At 39.9% G+C, this 20,020-nt stretch overlaps 1 protein-coding gene across 1 annotated transcript; it reads left to right on the forward strand.

Moving 5' to 3' along the window:
• Positions 1-3,155: 3,155 nt before the first annotated feature.
• Positions 3,156-9,079, forward strand: LOC104488351 (cysteine-rich venom protein pseudechetoxin-like; the record flags this gene model as incomplete). Its single annotated transcript, XM_010143106.1, has 6 exons — positions 3,156-3,215; positions 4,474-4,593; positions 5,065-5,152; positions 6,447-6,592; positions 7,341-7,435; positions 8,991-9,079. Coding segments are annotated over exons 1-6 (598 nt in total), but the record flags the coding sequence as incomplete, so codon positions are not given.
• Positions 9,080-20,020: the final 10,941 nt, after the last annotated feature.

Below are 20,020 nucleotides of genomic sequence, written 5' to 3' on the forward strand. Positions count from 1 at the left end.
AATGTCAGCCTGGAGATACCTCAGTAGCCAGCTGAGTTTATTTGCATTGCTGGAGATTAAGATCAAGTCTTACTACAACTGGATGCGTCAATCATTTGCAGAGAGCCTTTGTACCTGGTGTCCACACTGACTGGAAATTTCACATATTAGGAGCAAGACACACAAAACATGTTTGGGAATATTTGATCTCTTCTCATACAAGGAGTAAGAGGAAATAAAAATGGTGCACAAGTAAACAGCCTCCTCCTTGGAAGAATGAGCACTTGACAAATGCACTGTCCTAGCTGGTTACTATTTGAATTTTTTAATACATGTGACAATAGAGTCACCTTGTCCTATCAGGAAACAGAAGACCTATAAAACACCCTCTGGTGAAGAACTCCAGCCACTTCCACAACCACCTGAAGAAGGACGGAAGAAACTTCCAATCTTCCTGGAAACAACAGGTAGGATTTAGATTGATTTGTTTCCTTAAAGTATTGCAATATTTTTCATGTATTAAAATGTAACTAATTGTCAGACTTGTTGAACAATTTAAGGCAACCACAGAGAGAGGATTTTATTCAGCAAAACCAGTTCAGTATATTCTATTACTATATCACAGCTATCACCACTTATTTTCAGAGTGGGGAAATTGCCGCCTTGCAGAACTTACCACTTTTTTGAAAGGTGGCTGCTAACTATGCTGTACAAGCGAAATGACAGCTTCTTTTATTCCATTTCAGGTCTTTTTCAAGGATAATAAAAAAATAATGGAGAAGTACTTTTGTAGTCGATATTCAGTTGTATGAATAATTTAGGCTACACCTTTTTTTTAAGAGGAAGGATGGGAGAAACATATTCACACAAGTTTGCTAAACTCATGCAAACTAGAGATGCTAAAGCACCATCTTTCAGTGGCAGATCCCTGTACACAGATGGAGTTGCAGGAAAGTCAGTAAGACTTGGCACATGTCCTGATTTATGTTTGATTGAGGGGGAACAGGGGAGGGTGACAGAAAGACTGATTTTAGGACCAGTGCCTAGAAATTAATGCAGAGCAATTAAATTTACATCTCATAAACCATAAGCATTTGGTCGAAATCAGTGGGATTGCCAAAAGTATGTTAATATCTTGGAACAGGAAACCCACAGGGTCTTAAAAGCATTCCAGTGGCATTTCTAAACTTGTATCATGTCTTAAATTACCAATTCTTTTTAATTGTAAGTTAATTCATAGAAAATAATCCAGTGAATGAACACTTGTCTTTAAGTTAGCGTCTTCGGTTAGCTTTGCAAAATATAAAGCTTTACAAGTTCAACGAAGAGTTATTTTTCCTTCGAAACAGAGAATTTGGTTTTACATGGTTTAGGTGCAAAAAGTGTTGTTTTCTATTTGCATATCCTCACATTTTGCACTCAAAAGACATATTTTAGTTTGTAACTTGAGTACAGCTAAAAATAACCCCCACCGCTATTTACTTCCTAGTTAGAAATTAAGTAGAAAGAATAGTCTCTCGTGTTATTGGAGTATAAGCTTTTATTGCTAAACACCTAGGTCACACATACTGCCAAGTTTTGTAACGGCTCTGAGAAGTGGTAGAGAAGTTAGTAAGAAAAAACTTCTGTGATCTTAAGCTCTTCAAGGAGGTGATATCAAAATTAAACATAAGTGACATAAGACAATATTCAGAAATCAATGACTTACACTGTTAATTACTAGTATATTTGAGCCCTGGATCAGCTAGATCTTTTCTTAACTACAATTGCTTAGAATAAGCCACCCTGTTATGAAGGCTGTGAGAGTCTGACTGTATAGAAGTGGCCAGTCTGTCCAGGTTTTTGGCCTCAGAGCTACAGCTGCCCGTAGTCACAATGCACTTCAACAGGCTTTGCTCTTCAGCAGAGCTGGAGCAGCATCCCTGCCTACAGGCTGGGGACTGGGGGTCACCTCCAGTGCAATGTAAGCAAGAAGGTGAGGAAAATGGGCCTTGCTGTACCCTTTGGAGAAGGATAGTTTTTTCTTGCTCACATGTACTCCAAAAGTCAGAGTGCCTTGTGTTTTATATAAACTGATTGCCTCAAGGTAAAGGGGCTTTGCTGAATCTGAAAAGGGTAGCAAACCCTATTGGCCTTTCCCCAAGAATAAATTGAAATGAAAACCAGCAGCCCCTGAAAACCAAATAAGAAGTTAAACTAACAATATATCTCTGTGGTAACACGCCCACAAATTCCCTTGGAGTGGGAGGCTGGGAAAAATGCCAAAATAAGTAAATTCCGCTCTAGTCACCTGCTTGCCTGCCCAAGGTAGCAAAACAGAAAGCAGCTGAATGTAATTCCTACAACAGGTTACAGCCAGACCCCTGAACTGATCTACATTACCTCCTGGATCACTGCAGTGGGAGAGCGTGGTGCTTTGAGCTGCCTAAGTGAGTCTTGGAGTCCAGAGTCTGGTGGTTGTTTCTTCAAATGGAGAAGCGTCTCATTTCTATTGCCATTCCCATTACCTGTAACGTAATCAGGAGTTGCCTTCAAAAAAATAAAAACCAAAAAAAGCTTTCTGAAACAAGTCTTTCCCAGGAAGCCAGTGCTGGTCCTTTACTGGTCCAGCCGGTTCTTCCCCAGCTCACGTGCACGGCTCCACAGTGCTGGTTATTAAGTAAGGGTTTTGAATCCTGACTCAGACACCTAAGTGCAGAGGTCTGCACGTAGGCCCAGTGTCTATTTCCCGTTTCACCAGTGCAATCCAGTCAAAGCAGTCAATGGGGAGTAGTGGAACTTTCAGACTAACACAGACACAAAACAAGCTAAAAGCAGCATCCCACCCCAGCCGTTCCACAGTGTGGCGATGAGCAGAAGGCTTCCAACAGGAAGGAAAGCTCAGATGTCCTCCTGTACTGTGAATTCAGGGGAAGGTATGTGGCCAGGATTAGGGCAGGAAGAACGAGATGTACAAAGCAGTTAATTCACAGACATTTCGAAATGCAGAGGAGTAATGAAGGGGTTTTTTACTTCTAAAAATGGGAGAAGGTACAAAGGAGTAAAGAAAGAGAACAATACCTTGCTATTTGAGAAAAAGGACAGGAAATACACAGGAGAAAGATGCATTATGTATTCAGAGAAATAAAAGTCCTGTAAAAAAAATAAATTAAATCCTCATTCTCCCCTTTTCAGAGATGATTCTTCCAGTGGTGTTCCTGTGTCTTGCAGCTGCACTGCCTCCATCCAGTGGAGAGGTAGGTTCCACACCTTGTAGTCAGAAAATCTGGGTGGGACCAAAGGCACTGGACATGGCTTTCCCTGTGCACACCGATCACATGCAGAAAGAGTCTCATTAGATATCTAAGCTCTGAAAACCATTTATCCTTGAAGTCTGTTTAATTTCAAAACAGTAGGCTGGTTCCACACTTGCACACTAAACCACCTATTGACACAGTGTTACTTATGATTGGATCAGAGATAACTATATTTTCCAGAAGCTCCAGTACACAGATCCAGTAAACTGGATTTCCCAAAGACCCAGCCTTCTTCCTTTTAATTCCCCACGGTTTTACTGGCAGCAGTTACCTAACTCTCTCCCTTTCTTGTCCTACAGGTCCTGAGCTATGTGCCTCCCTTTGCTCATAGTCCCATCCTTTCAACTCGTAACACCTATCTCCCTCAAACAGCTAAACAAACTAAGATGCTTAATGCACACTTAGGGTGGTTCGTCCCAGCTCATATTTAGTCTGACATTTGAAGTTTGCTACTTCTGCTTCAGAAACTCTGATGTGACTGAAGGCTTGGCTACAGTTTCCCCTAATTGAATTTCTGATCCCTATGCTGCAGTCTAGAAGACTAGTGAGAACGGTAGTAAAGAGGAGGCTGAGTTCTTCACATGGCTATTTTTTAATCAGAAAACACATGAAAAGTTTGAGAAATGTTATCAGTCATGGCAGGAATGGAAGAAAATCTGTGGCATGAAAAACATAGGCACTATTTTTGTTCAGTGGGATCTCCTGCCTAAGTACTACAAGAAATCTGTGATGATCCTGTGATTAAACAACAGGTTGCTTCAATAAAAGAATGTTGATAGACATGTTTAAAATACTGAAGAGAGGAAACAAATCATAAGTGCTTTCAAGCCTTCAGCTGATTTTTAGATACAGTTTCCTCAAAACCTCATGAAGGAAATTACAATAAAATAAGTCTGATTCAGTTGCCTAAATTTAAGAGTTTATAGGCAGATAATATCTCAGCCGTCCAGAGAGGGCTGACAGATATGATGCAGGAATCAGCATTATTAGTGCTAAGCTTTATGCTGTGGAACAACTGAAAGTGCTCCTCCCCATGGAAGCAACCCTAGACATACTTAGGAGAAAAGGCATATCACAGAACGTCCTCTATGACGAGGATCATCTCCTTGGTATTAGAATTTTGACATTTTAATATTTCCTAGACAGATTGAGTTGCATTCAAATAAAAAAAGGAATATAACATGTTCTTTCAATTTAGGTACCTGAAGATGTCAATGCTCTGTCAACTAGCAAACCAGATCAGCAAAAGCTGGTTGTTGACAAACATAATGCCCTCAGGAGAGCAGTAAAACCAACTGCCAGCAACATGTTGAAGATGGTAAGTTGCATGCTATAAATCTATTTTTAATGAATAGTGGACTTTATGAGAGATACAGGACCATATGCAAGATCACATTATTTCATTTTGACACAAATTCACTCCTCACACCTTTCCTAAGGATTAAGCTCGTCCAGCACCAAAAGAAATGTAAAGCTGGGCAGGTGGGAAAAAAGTCTGGAAAGTTTTGTGGTGTATGAACAATGACGTCTTTTTTTTTTTAAAGGAAAAAGAAAAGGAGAAGGAGGAGCCATGGCATTGTTAATTTCTTTCTGATGCATTCTTCATCAGTCTTCATGGTTTCTATTCTCCTGGGTGCATAGTAACTCTGTTCCTACAGTCCATCTCCTCAAAATGGGGAAGAAAAGGACTTTGTATATGATTTCTTTATGACTTGAAGTGTAATTTCCTAATGTTGTTCCTTCATGAAGGTACACGTCTGAATGACTAATACTTTCTTCTTTCATTAAGAAATGGTCTCCTGCGGCTGCAATGAATGCCCAAAAATGGGCCAATCGATGTACTTTGCGTCACAGTCCTTCAAACATGAGGAAAACCAGTAAGTGAAGCATGAGCGTTAGCTGAATAATGTCATACCTGTTATTGATGGGACTAGTTTGGATTTTGTTCGGGTTTTGTTGTTTGGGGTTTTGGGTTTTTTTTTTGAAATGCCAGTTGTAGTCAATGTGATTATGTTGGTGCGTGGGACAAAGGCAAAATTCGAGGTATAAATCTGTCTAGTAAGTGAGAAAAGTTCAATCCCAGTCTCATCCTAATTGCATCAGTTTTACGTAGGTATATTCCATTACCTCCAGTAGATGAAAAAAATCATTACGATAAAGCATAATCTCTTAAAATATCCATCAGAAAGTAGGGAATCTAGACAAAATCTACTGCAGAGACCAGCTTGCATGTTTTGGATGAAACTGTCTGGGATGGAAAGGGCAAAGGGTGAAGGTCCAAAACCAGCTGGTGGTGCTCAGCATAAATTTTAAGACAGGATTCACAGTTTTTAAATCCCCTGGCAACTTGCAACATAGGAGGCTGATATACACACAGCAGTCAGCCATACTACGTTAAAAATAGCCATAATCAGTGTCCAGCGTGGTGATGACTGATTTCTGTCTATGCTGTATGTAGGTCATAGCCTGTCCTTCAGTCCCCATACTTGTTGCCTAAGACCCTGCTTCTTGCTGAGGTGAATTCCAGATGAGAACTAATGCGCACACAGCAGGGTTGGACCTGAATAGAAATAGTGTTGGATATTGAAGTTACAGCCATACTACGTTAAAAATAGCCATAATCAGTGTCCAGCGTGGTGATGACTGATTTCTGTCTATGCTGTATGTAGGTCATAGCCTGTCCTTCAGTCCCCATACTTGTTGCCTAAGACCCTGCTTCTTGCTGAGGTGAATTCCAGATGAGAACTAATGCGCACACAGCAGGGTTGGACCTGAATAGAAATAGTAGGTGAAGACAGTGTAGACACTATCCTGTGTACCAGAAGAATGCTTTGAATTATTGGGATTGTCCCAAGACTATGAGCTGTGGTCTGAATAATGACTAGCTGTGGTGTGCTTGTATCTGCCTAGGTGTATCTACCTACAGATATGCAAAAGGTCTGTCAACAACCAAACTACTGACCCAACAGGCTAACCATGCTGCTAACTGGTCAAGTGACACCTTCAGAATTGGCAAAAGGTGGCATCACTCAACTGGAAAAAAAAACCCAAAACCATACACCCTGCTGTCCCACCTCAGATGAGAACTTCCATGGATATCACACCGCCTTTAGCTGTCTTTTTCTCCCACAGGTATCTTTTATGCATTTCTCAGTACCTTTCTCTTTTCAGATGTACAATGTGGTGAAAATCTCTTCATGTCAACCGCTCCTTTCTCATGGCCAGTTGTTGTTCAAGCCTGGTACAATGAGGAGAAAGATTTCAAATATGGAATTGGAGCAATAACACCAGGTGCTGTGACTGGCCACTATACTCAGGTAGATGCAACTTCTGTATATGTCAGCTGAATAAATAAATATCTGTATGTTAGCTAAGCAGTTTTTACCCTCTCATTACCTTTAAAGAGAATAAGTACCATGGAGACATGGGTTATTCTGACAACACGAGGAAAACTTTCAAAGTAATAGAATTAAAATGAACATGATCGGCTAAGTATCTTCATAGAATGAAGAGTAAAGACACTGGTATTGCAAAACTTCAGGAAGAAGCAGAGGGAAGAAACTTATTTATTTGTTTAACACATGAAAATTGCTCAGACACCTGAAGAATAAGGTTATTAAAGTATCAGGAAGGAAATATAAATATGTCTGTTACAGTCCACAGAGTTCCATTGGCTCAGAGTTTCCAGTTGGGCACTGGTTGACGATAACCTCCTCTGTTCACCTGCATGAAAACACAGAATACGAAATTCTACACCATGATTCCTACATCTTCTACGATAGTTTTAACTGAATGAAAACATAACTAATTAAGAAAGTTTAACTCAAATATTTTATATATATATGTGTAATAAATTATTATCATTATACTCTAAATGTTCTTTGGTTTGGGGGTGAAAACAGGGAAAAAATTGTTTGTCCAGAAAGGTGGGACTTACATTTTACTATAAAGGGTAAATAAAGTGACTTAACTTGGTTGCAAATGCTTCTGTAACGCATATTCTACTTATATGATTTTCAAATGCATATTTTTCATTCTCCATTACTTTTATTCTTATACCTACAGGTGGTTTGGTCCAATTCTGATGAAGTTGGATGTGCTGTCGCTTATTGTCCCAACGTTACATACAAATACTTCTATGTCTGCCAGTATTGCCCTGCGTATGTATTGATTCTGATTCTGGAACTTCTTACTATCAAAATGAGTTGAGAGATGGTGAGATTTGTAACAGGGCACATCACTCATAGCTGAGGAACAGGCCTGAAAAATGTATTAGGAATATGAAGAGGCAGAAACAAGCTCGTCAAAAGAATTGTCAGACAAGCAAAAGCATAAAACACATAAAAGCCACAGCAATCTTCAGATTAAATTTAATTTGACTAAAAATCCTAGTTTTCAAAATAGTAAATCACAAATAAGTGTTTTCCACATTCTACTTGAAGTCTTGGTTCAGAAAGGCCTATCAATATGTGCAGAACAATGAAGAGAATAACTAATACCAAAAATTTCAGTGGGAATTTTAAGGCAGTGATGAATTCACAGACTGCCAGAAGTTTTCACACTCACATTCACCTTGGCTGGCCATCAGTAGCCCACCAAGCTGCTCTATCACTTCTCCTCCTCAGGAGGGGGGGGAGAAAAAATATGACAAAAAGCTCGTGAGTCAAGATAAGGACAGGGAGATCACTCACCAGTTGCCATCATGGGCAAAACAGACTCAGCTTGGGGAAATTTATTTATTATGGAGTAGGATAAGGAGAAATAAAAACAAAACTAAAACCACCCTCTTCCCACTTATCGTTTCTTCCCAATCTCAACTTCACTCCCCATTTCTCTCCTCTACTGGAGCAGCACAGGGGACGTGGAATGGGGGTTGCAGTCAGTTCATCACATGTTGGCTCTGTTGCTCCCTCCTCAAGTTCTTCTCCTGCTCCAGCATGGAGTCCCACACATGAGAGATAGTCCTCAAGAAACTTCAACATGGGTCCTTCCCACATGCTGTGGGTCGTCATGGACTGCTCCAGAATAGCTCTTTTCCGTGGGGTACAGTCTTTCAGGAACAGACTGCTCCAGTGTGAGTGCCCCAAAGGGTCACAAATCCTGCCAGGAGTCTGCTCCAGCGCAGACTTCTCATGAGGTCACAGCCTTCTTCAGGCACATCTACCTGCACCAGCATGGGGCTCTCCACTGGCTGCAGGTGGATATCTGCTCCACTGTGGACCTCCACGGGTTGTAGGAGGACAGCCTTGCTCTACCATGGTCTTCATCAGGGGCTGCAGGGGAATCTCTACTGCAAAACCAGGAGCACCTCCTTCCTCTTGTTTTCCACTGATCTTTGTGCCTGCATAGTAGTTTCTCCCACATATTCTCACTCCTCTCTTCTGGTTGCTGTTGCACAGCAGTTTTAACCCTTTCTTAAATACATTATTACAGAGGTACTACCTCTGTTGCTGATTGGCTTAGCTTTGGGCAGCAGCTGGTTCAACCTGGATCCAGCTGGCACTCTTCAGCCAGCTCTGTCTAAAATAGGGGCCACTCTCAAAGCCACTCCTGCCCCCCAGCCCCACTACCAAAACCTTTCCAGATGAATCCAGCACATACATAAAAATTGATATATAACCGAAGACTGAGTGTAAATTAATATATGCATGCATCCATATAATTAGGTTTTATTCTCAGATATGTTATAATATGTTGGTAATATTGGTGTTTCAGGGGGAACATACTAAATTCAATTAAGACACCCTACAAAGCAGGAAAACCCTGTGGCGATTGTCCTAATGCTTGTGAGGATGGATTATGCAGTAAGTTTTAAGTGTTTTAATTGTGACTTGAGTAAAGTTGATATTTTAAAATAATACCAATTAATTTATGCAAATGAAAAGGTTTTGAAATATTATTTGTCTAAATACAGGGCCAAAGCACACTTACAGAACCACACTTCACCATGCTAGGTCTTCACCTAGGTGGGATGACTTCTGGAGTAAAACTAAAGAAAAAGGAGTTTATAATAAGATTGAGCAAATGTTAGACACGAGGTCCAGATTTCCAGCTACAGTTTATATGTTTTTCAATACCCAGGAGAGGCAGCTCTCACTCTTGAATCTAGAAAGTGCTAGAGAAGGAGGAGACTTCTTTATCTTTTTTTTTTCTTCTTCTTCCTCTGAACAATGGTGGCTATCATGTGACAATAACAACACACTTGATAAAAGCAAGTAGCAAATCTGAGTTTTAAGACTTCTAACAGAAAATAAAAATAAAAACATTTGGACTGAGTCTTATATTGCAAGACTTCAATCTTCTGTTAGAACTAACGTAATTCTCATCATGGTCTGTACTATAAAGGAAGAAATCTTCTCAACACCTTGCAAGTTCAGTGAAAAATCTCCTTGAAAGAGCTAAGAATTTTGTATGTGTGGTCAAAGGTTTTGGATGCTGCCTTGGAGTAAACGGCAACAAAGAGGAAAAAAACACAGAGAAAAGATATGTTGATGATAAATTATTCTGAAAAGAAAGGCTGCAGGGTTTTATTTCACATTTACGATTAATTTTGTGTTTCTATTCATTTTCAGCCAAGCTTTGAAAGTTTGAAGATGTTTATTCCAACTACCTTGGCAAAATCTCCTGAACGTATCCATAGCTTTGTGAAGTTCTGCCCTGCTTCCTGCCAATTCAAAACTGAAATAAAATAACTGTCTCAACTTTTCCCTTCCCTAGACACCCATCTCCTTAGTGACTTCTTTCAGAAAAACAGATTCCATCCTGTCTCTCTCACAAATTATCTTCATGACTAACTTCAGCCCAACAACTCACTTGAGGTAAAGCTGTAGGATGCATAGGTTCTATTCATATAACGCTCCAGAACATGCTGGAGATCTTAACTGAAACTGGCATTTGGGTACCACATGTATTTAATGATTAGCTTCTCTCATCTTTCTTTCCCCAAAATTTTATCTAAGGAGTATTCTGTGGTTCCATCTGTTTCTTATCTTCTCAGCACAGATGGATAGTCCTTGGTCATGCAACTAGTCTTAATTTGATCAACACTTTAAACTATCATACTGTTAATAACACCAAAAGATGAATAGGATTGCCTGAAATATGTAGTTCTCAGAAGGGATTAGAAGAGCAGAGAAGTTTCCACTAGAACTATTCTGGTTTAGAACCTGTGTCTTTTGCTGGCATACATTCTACTGTAAAATACTCAGTCATTAAAAAACCAAAAACAAACAAACAAACAAACAAACAACCCCTGCAGTTAATTTAAATTCATGGTCATGCTTATAGCAAACAGTTGCATTTAGTATAAATACAGGTAATCAAACCTGCCTTCTAATGAGAAAGAACTGTTGGAGAAAAGGGTTTAATTCACAGTAACAGATAGCCAAGAGGGGAGGTCCCTGCATTTGGAAGCCTTGTTTTAAATAACTAGTAGAATTGTTTTCCAAAATTATTTTTTAATATCTAATTTTGCTGTACCAATCATTAAATTACTCACTTTTCACTGACCAATTCATTGTCATTTTCATTCTTTCTTATTACCATGAAATGTACTAAATTTTACCAACTTTGTAGCTTTGTTAGAATTAGGTCCTGAAGGAAACTTTTCTTTTGCTTTATTAAACTGCCTTTACCTACCAACAAGATTTTTTTTCCATCTTACTTTCTCCCCCCTATCCTGCTGAGGAAGGGAATGATAGAGCAGCTTGGTGGGCACCTGGGGTCCATCCAAGGTCAACCTATCACAGTCTGTACTGCAGACTGGCACTGTGTCAGATCTCCCCTAATGCATTCTCTCACTACAAAGAAAACTGGTAAAAAGCAAACCTTCACCAACAACTTTTTTTAATTTAAGCACATTTTGGAAGAAACATTTGGAAGTTCTAGCTACTGGTGTTTCGAGGACATGAGAAGGGTTTTAAAGACTGACTCTGGTACCAAATGCTCATGTTGCAACCAGGCAATGTTGGTAAAAGACTTAAAAGCCATTGTAACACATTCTTCATGATGCATTGCAAAGCAGTGTGCCTTGTCTGCACACAGAAGCAGGAGGAGAATAACACCGGGCTTGCCTGAGACAAGCTGTGGAATCACATATCGTGGTTAGAGGGACAGGATGCTAGCAAGGACACTCAGTCTGTTTCTCTGAGGTGTGCTGAGGACACTGCAGCACAGCTGAAGTTTTATGAAGATGAGCTGGAAAAGGACTTGGGAGTAGTGATGGGTGAAAAGGTGGACACGAGCCAGCAAACTCACAGACCAGAAATGCCAGCCGTGTACTGGACAGCATCAAAAGAATCATGGCCAGCAGGTCAAGGGAGGTGATTCTGCTACCCTATTCCACTCTGGTGAGATCACATAGAATAGAATAGAATAGAATAGAATAGAATAGAATAGAATAGAATAGAATAGAATAGAATAGAATAGAATAGAATAGAATAGAATAGAATAGAATAGAATAGAATAGAATAGAATAGAATAGAATAGAATAGAATAGAATAGAATAGAATAGAATAGAATAGAATAGAATAGGTTTGATTCACTTGGAAGGAACCTGCCTAGTCTAATTGCCTGACCACAAATTAGTTTAGAACTAGATCCTCTAAACTGCAAGAATTCTCTCACTTGTGCAGTGGTGTAACATGAATAGTGAAACTTGATGATACGTGGTTCAGCACAGACATTATCCTGTCTCTTGCCAAAAACTAATGTCCTTCAATGGCAGGTAGCAAACCCTGTGGCATGCAGAACTGAAATGGCTCTTTCCCCAGATTTGGTATCCAACACTCATGACATCCTCTTAGTGCTGAAACAGAAACGTTAATGTCATTTTGAAATTGTATCATCATTAGTTATGAAAATTCTGAATATTCCTAGAACTTAAGCAGCCTTCTGCAAGCTGTAAGACAGATGTATTTGAGACCTCCCTCATGCTGTAAGCCTTGATTCACTATTTTTCAGAATTTGAAGGAATGTTTTTGAAACCTGCAGAGGAGAAACCTGCAGTGCACTTTTAAACACGTGGCTAGAGCCTTGACTGATTTGACACTTTGAAGTGTTCCAATGAGCTTTCAGTGGTGAGGATGGAAAAATTATGAGGTCTTGTCGAGTGCAGTGGGCTTAAAAAAATTCCTCCTGGAACTGTGGATCACCTTTCACTTTGACTCTCTCCTGGCTGTGCAATACAACAGCTCTGAACCAAATTTCAAGAAAGAAGTTGTGTGCCTGCTTTAAAGTGACATCTGTTCTCTGTGAAAGGGAGTTGAAGGAAGCTGTGTGCACATCTGATCAAAGTAACTGCAAGAAGGATCTCTAATTTTTAAAAAACACCCTCATCACAGAGCTAACATTCCTTAAACCAATGAATGTTTCACATTCATTGGCCTGTGGTAGGACGATATTGTTTAACAGTATGTCTGTACATCCAATAGGCTTTGTAGGAGAAATAAAATTTAAATAAATGGCAATGCATTCCAAAGTTTGGTGAGACCTATTATAACTTCCAAATCATCTCTGGTATAATCAACAGCAGAAGAAAAATGACTCCCTGTTGTCTCTTTTTGAGAGTATTTTTACATAAATAGACTTTTTCTTTTACTTCTTTTTGCTTCTATCTTTTTATTTATTTATTTCCAAAGAACATCCACGGAGCAAACTCTGCAACATTTTAAAAGACAGAGGGAACAACCAGACGTCCACATGGACTTAATACAAGGATATCTCTGAGAGCAGCCACAACAAACCAACAAACCTCATAAATTAATCTAAAATCTTGAAAATTGCCTTTTGATAATATAATGTCTTCAGTGAATTTATTTCCACATTTTCTTGAGATTTGATGACGGAGTTCTAATTTTTAATCTGCCTGAGAGCATTCAGAAAGCTCTGCCTGGCATGTATCACAAAGGCAAAACTACTTACTGCAAGAGACATCACCATTAGATAACACAGTTAGTTACAAATATTAATGTTTTAAAATATGCTCATGAAATTTAACATCCTGTGCACTCTTTTTAATGTATCTATCAATTTTTTTCCTTTTTCACGCCAAACTTCAGTTATTAACATTTGAGGAAGCCAAGAAATGTAGGCTCTGCAATCAGTGTTAACATCCTGCTACAAAAGCAGACATGAATACATTGATCAAAATACAGAAAATTCCATAGTATTCAAAAATACAGTCTTCAAGAAAGTCCCAAGCATTGAAGGGAAGGACAGCTTGACTTTCTGAAATGCTTGTCACAAGTAGCTGAAATTGCATGGTAGATAAAACTCTCTATTCCTCAGCTAAACAGTAATACATATTATTAATATTAATAATTATATAATTGGATGATAACTAAAAAGAGAGAGACTACAGTGAGCACACAAGGATTGGGAGTACAGTATCAGGATGAAGTTGCACTTACACATGTCATCCATCTGATTTTGATTGCTACCTTAACAAAATGCACTGACTTTTAGGTTTTTTTCCTGTGTTTCCATAGGAGCCTTTGGCTTAATCTTCTCTCACATAATCATGTAAACATAATTCACCCTTTCTCTATTCATGAGAAAGTATTTGGAATTTCATGTTATCACAAGACCAAAAAATATTTGGAGCTTTCTTCCCATCCAGTTAACTCCTTCCAGTGCTGGCTTGTCCTTTCATGTTGTTTGTCTAGCTTTTAACCTATCATATGTACAAATAACTTTATCAAATAGATTTCCTCTGAGTCTTTATCTGCTACATACTGTGCTATATCTCTGGTACTAGACATCAGCCTGCATCAGTCAGGTTTTTATTCCATTCTGCAAGACTAAAGGCATCATAAAAAATACAATGGATTTTTAAATGGCCTTAAAAAATTTTGCCTGCTTACGTCAAATATTAATCATCTGAGCAGAAAGGTGCCTTTTCTACTTGTATGGAGATAATCCTCGTTAATTTTCTCTGTAACAGCCACAGATAAGCTTTTTAGGTAAGTGTTACACAACAAAGTAATGAACATGGTTCCAACTCTTTCTATGCCATTTGCAGATGGATTTCCTGACTTCACCTGTGTGTCCACCTGCTCTGCTGCATCAGCTTGCTGGACAGGTAAAAAAAGACAAGAAAATCTTTAAACAAAACAGAAATAAACTACAGATAGTTTTACATATTTGTAGATTATCATTTTATCATTTTGCAGCTGTAGAAGAAAACAACAGGTGAATGCTCAGAAGTCGCACGTTCAGATCTTATGAGGGCCAGAGATCATCTGAGTCCTCAGCTGGGCCAAGAAATACTCCAGAACTTGATGTTTTACACCCTGAAATGCAGCCGTGGCACCAACAGTCCTCTGTTTGACACCCAGGCTGCCTACACAGTGCCTTACACAAGAGGTAAGTGTCCCCAAATTACACGCAAATTGCAAGAAAGACTGAGCAAGGAGTGGCTTATTTCAATTTAATAGGGAACAAGGTTTTAATCCTCCCACTCTCTCCGTGATGTGACTTGCATAAGAGTTACAGACTTCCCTAGGCGTGGCAGAGAACCATCAGAGGCAGTTAGGACCACACATCTGGATTTAAGCAGCTGTATTTCTCCCTACAGAGCTGTCTGTGGAGATTCTTTAATCTGGGTCTCAGCCTGCCCTCAAACCAGCACTTGCTGTAATACGTCAAGTATGAATCTCTTACTTTTTCAGCTTTAAATGACAGGGATTGTCCATTGCTGTGTTATTACTCTGGCTATAATACGCTTTGTTCATAGTTTGCTAAGTCCATCATTTAGTAGCAGTGTTGTATCAAACAATTTCTGCCATTTTTTTCCATAAGTTTTGTTGTTATTGCTGTTCTGGCCATTTTGCAGTGAACTGTTTTTCAGGGAGATGAGCTACAACAAAAGCTAACATTAAAAATTAGTTAATTTTTAATTAAAAATTTTTAAAAAATTTTTAAAAACGTTAAAAATTAGTAAATTTTTAATGTGAGTAAGCTCTTCAGCACAATTCCCTGTAAGGTCCATCATCAAGTACTTTCGTTACAATGGAGGGTCTAAAAAAAAGGCAGAAATGAGTTTTGCGGGAGGGGAAATGCTAAGCTGTGTTATTACTTTCTATCTCCTGGGTCGGATTTCAGACTTATCTGTGTTTGTAGGGGTGGAATTGAGGGATGGGGAAGCAACAAAAAAAATTACTAGAACAGATCATCTGTCTCATCTGACAGCACCAAGGAGGCAAAGTTACCTGGGAGAGCTTACACAGGTTACCACCATTGGAAGAGGAAGATCATCACTAGTGCCACCACTGCTTTTCCTCCGTACCGAGTTGATAGCATTTTCTAACCTGGCAGAAAACTCTCCACAGTCTGGCTGGTACAGAGACATGCAGACACAGAAAGGAATAGAATGTCCCCCAGCAACAGTGGGAAACTATTAGAAGGCTCCAGAGCAGCTGCAACCCAAGAGGGTATGAGATGGCTGAACTCCCCTTTTCTGTCCTTTCATCTGTTTCTCCACTTCAGCCACCAGCATGGTCTCTCCTCATCAAAAGCAAGTTAATGTTCTTGTAGTCGTTATCAAGATGTGCTGTGAAGGGGAAGAATCGACAGAAAAGGATAAAGGCAGATCTCTGGATGGGAAGTAGTCTAACTGGATCACCTAAACTGCAAGAGCTGCTTTTGGTGGAGATACCCTGCTTGGTGGGAAGTGACCTTTGAGCTCACCCCGACTTTCTGCATGAGAGGAAGAAACAACTTGTCCCAGTACATCCAAACATCTGTGAAGAAAGAGGAAAATCACCTGACTGATGTAACAGAAACTCCTGATGGATCATAAATCACCAGTATGAGGAAAAGAGCATCTCAGCAGCTGAGCTTTGTCCACCTGGGGCTGGGCAAGAGTACAGACCAGATGTCATCACTGGGTGGGAAGATTTCCCTGTCTATTATTCTGTGATCCATCTCGCTATTAGACTAGGCAGAGCTCAGCAGGGCTTTGTCACTCAAACCTCGACTGGTAAAGATCAGTCAGAGAAAATACAACCTTTCACTGTGCATCAACCAACTTCCTCCTTATCTTTCAAACACCGCCTCCCACCTAAGCAAAGAGGAAGTTTTCTGCACATGTAATTTGGCTTTCCTTGCAGCCATAAAGAGGGACTAAATACTTCCCACAAGAGAATGGGATCCCTGGGGATGTCGGTGCCTGGTATCCAACACGGAGGATGCAAAAAGCATGACAGCAGCTTGAGTCCTTCAGCTTCCCCAGAGGTGAGACATCTTAGCTGACATTTGTGCAGGGTCAAGCTCATCTGTTGTTAATTCAGTCTGTAATGCTGCTTGGAGGGACACATCCAACATTCCTTGTTTCTTTGGATTACAGTCCTGATGCTGCAAGAAATCTTCATAGCTTCACAAATCAGTGTGTTTAATCCCACAGTCCTCAGCAGAAAAGGAAATTGCGTAAGTGGCATGTTGGTATAGTCCGTCTATTTACAGGCACAGTGCTGCACTGAAATAATTCACTGGGTTTTCCAGGGCTGCTTTTGTTCTCCTCCGTTTACATCCACCTTCTTTCTAGGGAATCTCACCCACACCCCCGTGCATGGGATGACTCTTCTACCTCAAATCAGACTCAGTTCAGAAAGACAATTTTCTTCTTTGAATAACTGCTATTTATTACCTGCAGAGTGGTTAAGTGTCTCACATAGGGGTGTGAAAACAAGGTGCTTAACCCCATTCTGCCTCAGTTATCTGGACTAGTAAATTTTGCAAACAACCTGTATCTGTATCTTGTCTATAGAAAGTATATGCTTTGCTTGGTTGTATTCTTTGTTCCACCTAGTTAAAGCATAATGATTCTCTGGACAGTAGACAGGAGTTTGTGTAAAATGCTTTGGGTCAAGCACTAAACTACATTTCCATTCCCTCAATGCACCTTTTGCTATGAGGTTCAGTACACCAGTTGGATACAGGTCAGATCTGGCCTTCATTTTCTGCATGTCTTATACTCTAAAAATCAGTTTCATAACCTACAGCAAATCAAGCCCTTTAAACAAAAGTTTAAAGGAATTTGATGGAAAGTGAACATCTTGTAATGACTTAAATATAAATGCTTAGGTGTGTCAATTCTGGGAGATGGTTGAAAATATTTCGTAGAAATTATGTTATTCTTCAGTCACTCTTCACTTTTTGAGAGCCATTTCTCATGACATCTAATACATTCAATAACGAATTAAGATACTTCTTGGTATTAATAAAAAGCTAAGCAAATAAAGGTAGGGGAAACATATTGTGACAGTCTTGAGGTATTAAGTGTTCTGTAATAACTGCCTCCTATTTTTCCTGTGTATGCAGAGAAAGAGAGGACACTTGAGAAGTTATAGTGAGTAGCTATTCATTGCCAATCTAGCTTACCCTGGGATAACTGGGTTCACGTGCCAGGTCCTGGACTTTTTTGTGTTATTTTGGGGGGACTTTGTCCTTTTGACTTTTCTATAGCTATGGGTGCCAGGTCCTGGACTTTCTTGTGTTATTTTGAGGAGACTTTGTCCTTTTGACTTTTCTATAGCTATGGCTTGCAGCAAAGACCTTTTCTTGTCAACCTGGGTTCATTCTGGCTGACGACCATTGTTCCCATTGACAAAGCCTTCTGTGACTTCTTCACAAGGTGAAAACTTACGAACCATTTTTCATAAACTTACAGGTTTACTTTAAAATGATGACTTATGAAAGAGTACTGAACTCAAGGGATTTTTTTTATTGTCTCTCTAGTCTGCTCTTCCTCAAGATCTTTCTGGATTTCATCAGAACTGCTCAGGCTAGAAGCAAACCAGAAATTATGGTTCCTTCTTAATCAAGGGATTGCGTGAGCTGGAATCAGGAAAAGATACCAAGTAGCTCTTAGCCACATATTAAAGAGCACAAAGGGACACATGCAAGAGCTGCAAAAGACTAACCCCTCACTTCCTATTGAATTCAGGTAGCCATGTACTATAGAGGGGCTTAATAGAACAAGAAAAGCTTCAGAATGGCTTTTGTCCAAAAAATGTATGAAATGCGAGCTTTTATGTTAGCCCCTTCACAGGAGACTGACTTTGGGAAACATTTTCTGTGAGACTGACTAGCAGAGGTTTGAACCTCTTGCCCAGCATAGACTGGTGGGGCTTATGGCATGACCGAAGGTCTTACCCTCTGACTTGGAAAATTATAGAAAAGGGGGAACACATTAAGAAAGTTGCATCTTACTTCCACTTTGTCAAATCAGTCTTCTTCATGTTTGAAGTCAACCAAGATGAGGACATGCAGCAGAATGGGCTTGCAGTGACTGGCAATCAGTAATATTAAGTATAGCTTGAAAGACAGTTCATCTATCACACTTTCTTTCAAATTCTCCATACTTTAAACTTTAGCATACCTTTCCAAATGTGCGGAGAAGTATTAAAAATGTCCTGGTTTAACCAGGAGGCGAGCGTGTTACCACAGTTCAATTCAGCATCATTATCACGCTTCCTATGCAGCACTGAAATGAAATGAACAGAGCCATATTCTCACAATGATATGGCAATGAAAACATTGGTTGTGTCCTAGTACCATGATCTTATAGTGAACTAATCACTCAATCGGCTTTAGGAGTGGGAGACAGAGCACCAGGCAAGGTGTGGGGAATCTCAAGCTGTCACCTGCAGTGACATCATGGTTCAGTTATTGCTGCTTTCTCTACTTTAGTTTCGCATCACGGCATCCCCTTTTCATGACGTTCTCTGGCCAAAGTTACCTTCACAGTCTATCCACGCTGTTGTTAATTTAGACTGAACTTCATAGAATCATCTGGTTGGAAGAGACATTTAAGATCATCGAGTTCAATCATTCACCCTTCCTGTGGCTCTAAGTAGTTTTGCAGAATGGATTTTATCCTGGGTGCAGCTCAGGTAATACCAGCAGCCTTCATGGCTCCACAGATGCAGCTGTCCTCGTATTCAGCCCCTGACCTGCATGGGTTTTGTAGCCTGTGCAAGAGCTCTGGATTGCCCCAGAAACAGGCACTGCCTCAAGGTGGAGAGGCCAATTGTGCCATCGCACAACAGACTCACACCATTACCATCACACCAGCCAGTAGGAACAAGGAGAAGCATTTCCCTAACCCACCCTTCTCTCTCCTCACCAAATCTACATTTGGTGGCCATAAGAAGTAAACGAGATAGGTCTAGTGGTCTTCAACGAAAGTCTCCTGATGCCTGATTAAGCCTTGCTGAGATAAATCAGCACACTAAACCAGCAGAAAATTATTGTTCTAGTTAGTTTTCTTTTAGATAGGATCACTCTTCTCTAATCACAGCATCAAAACCAAAGAGAATACAAAACAGAACCTTAATCAACTGAATGTATTTGACCTGCCTATAACCCGTACCTGTCCTGAGCTGCTGGCATTAAACATCCACATTCACACAAAGACAGAAAAATTTGCGGGGTATGAGGAATGGCTAAGCAAGAGTTTGTGTCTAGTTTTAATGTGCCTTAAGATCTGCAGCTGCAACGCTCTAATAAAACACAAAACAGGTCGAAAGAAGCACTCGTTAGATGAAACCCCTCTACAGCGTTACCACTAAGATTTAGTGGTGGGGAATACATTGAGTCTGTCATGTGTTTATCTCCCAGCTTATCAGAGGATGGTGTCAAAGAAAATGATAAGTAAAAGATAAGGTAGTTTGAGACTGACAAGACCATGTCATCTAGGTTGCTCGAGCTAAGATTTAGTGCCTGGGGAATACATTGAGTCTGTC

The sequence above is a fragment of the Buceros rhinoceros genome, unplaced genomic scaffold (assembly GCF_000710305.1).
Source record: "Buceros rhinoceros silvestris isolate BGI_N320 unplaced genomic scaffold, ASM71030v1 scaffold189, whole genome shotgun sequence".
NCBI classification, from domain to species: Eukaryota; Metazoa; Chordata; class Aves; order Bucerotiformes; family Bucerotidae; genus Buceros; species Buceros rhinoceros.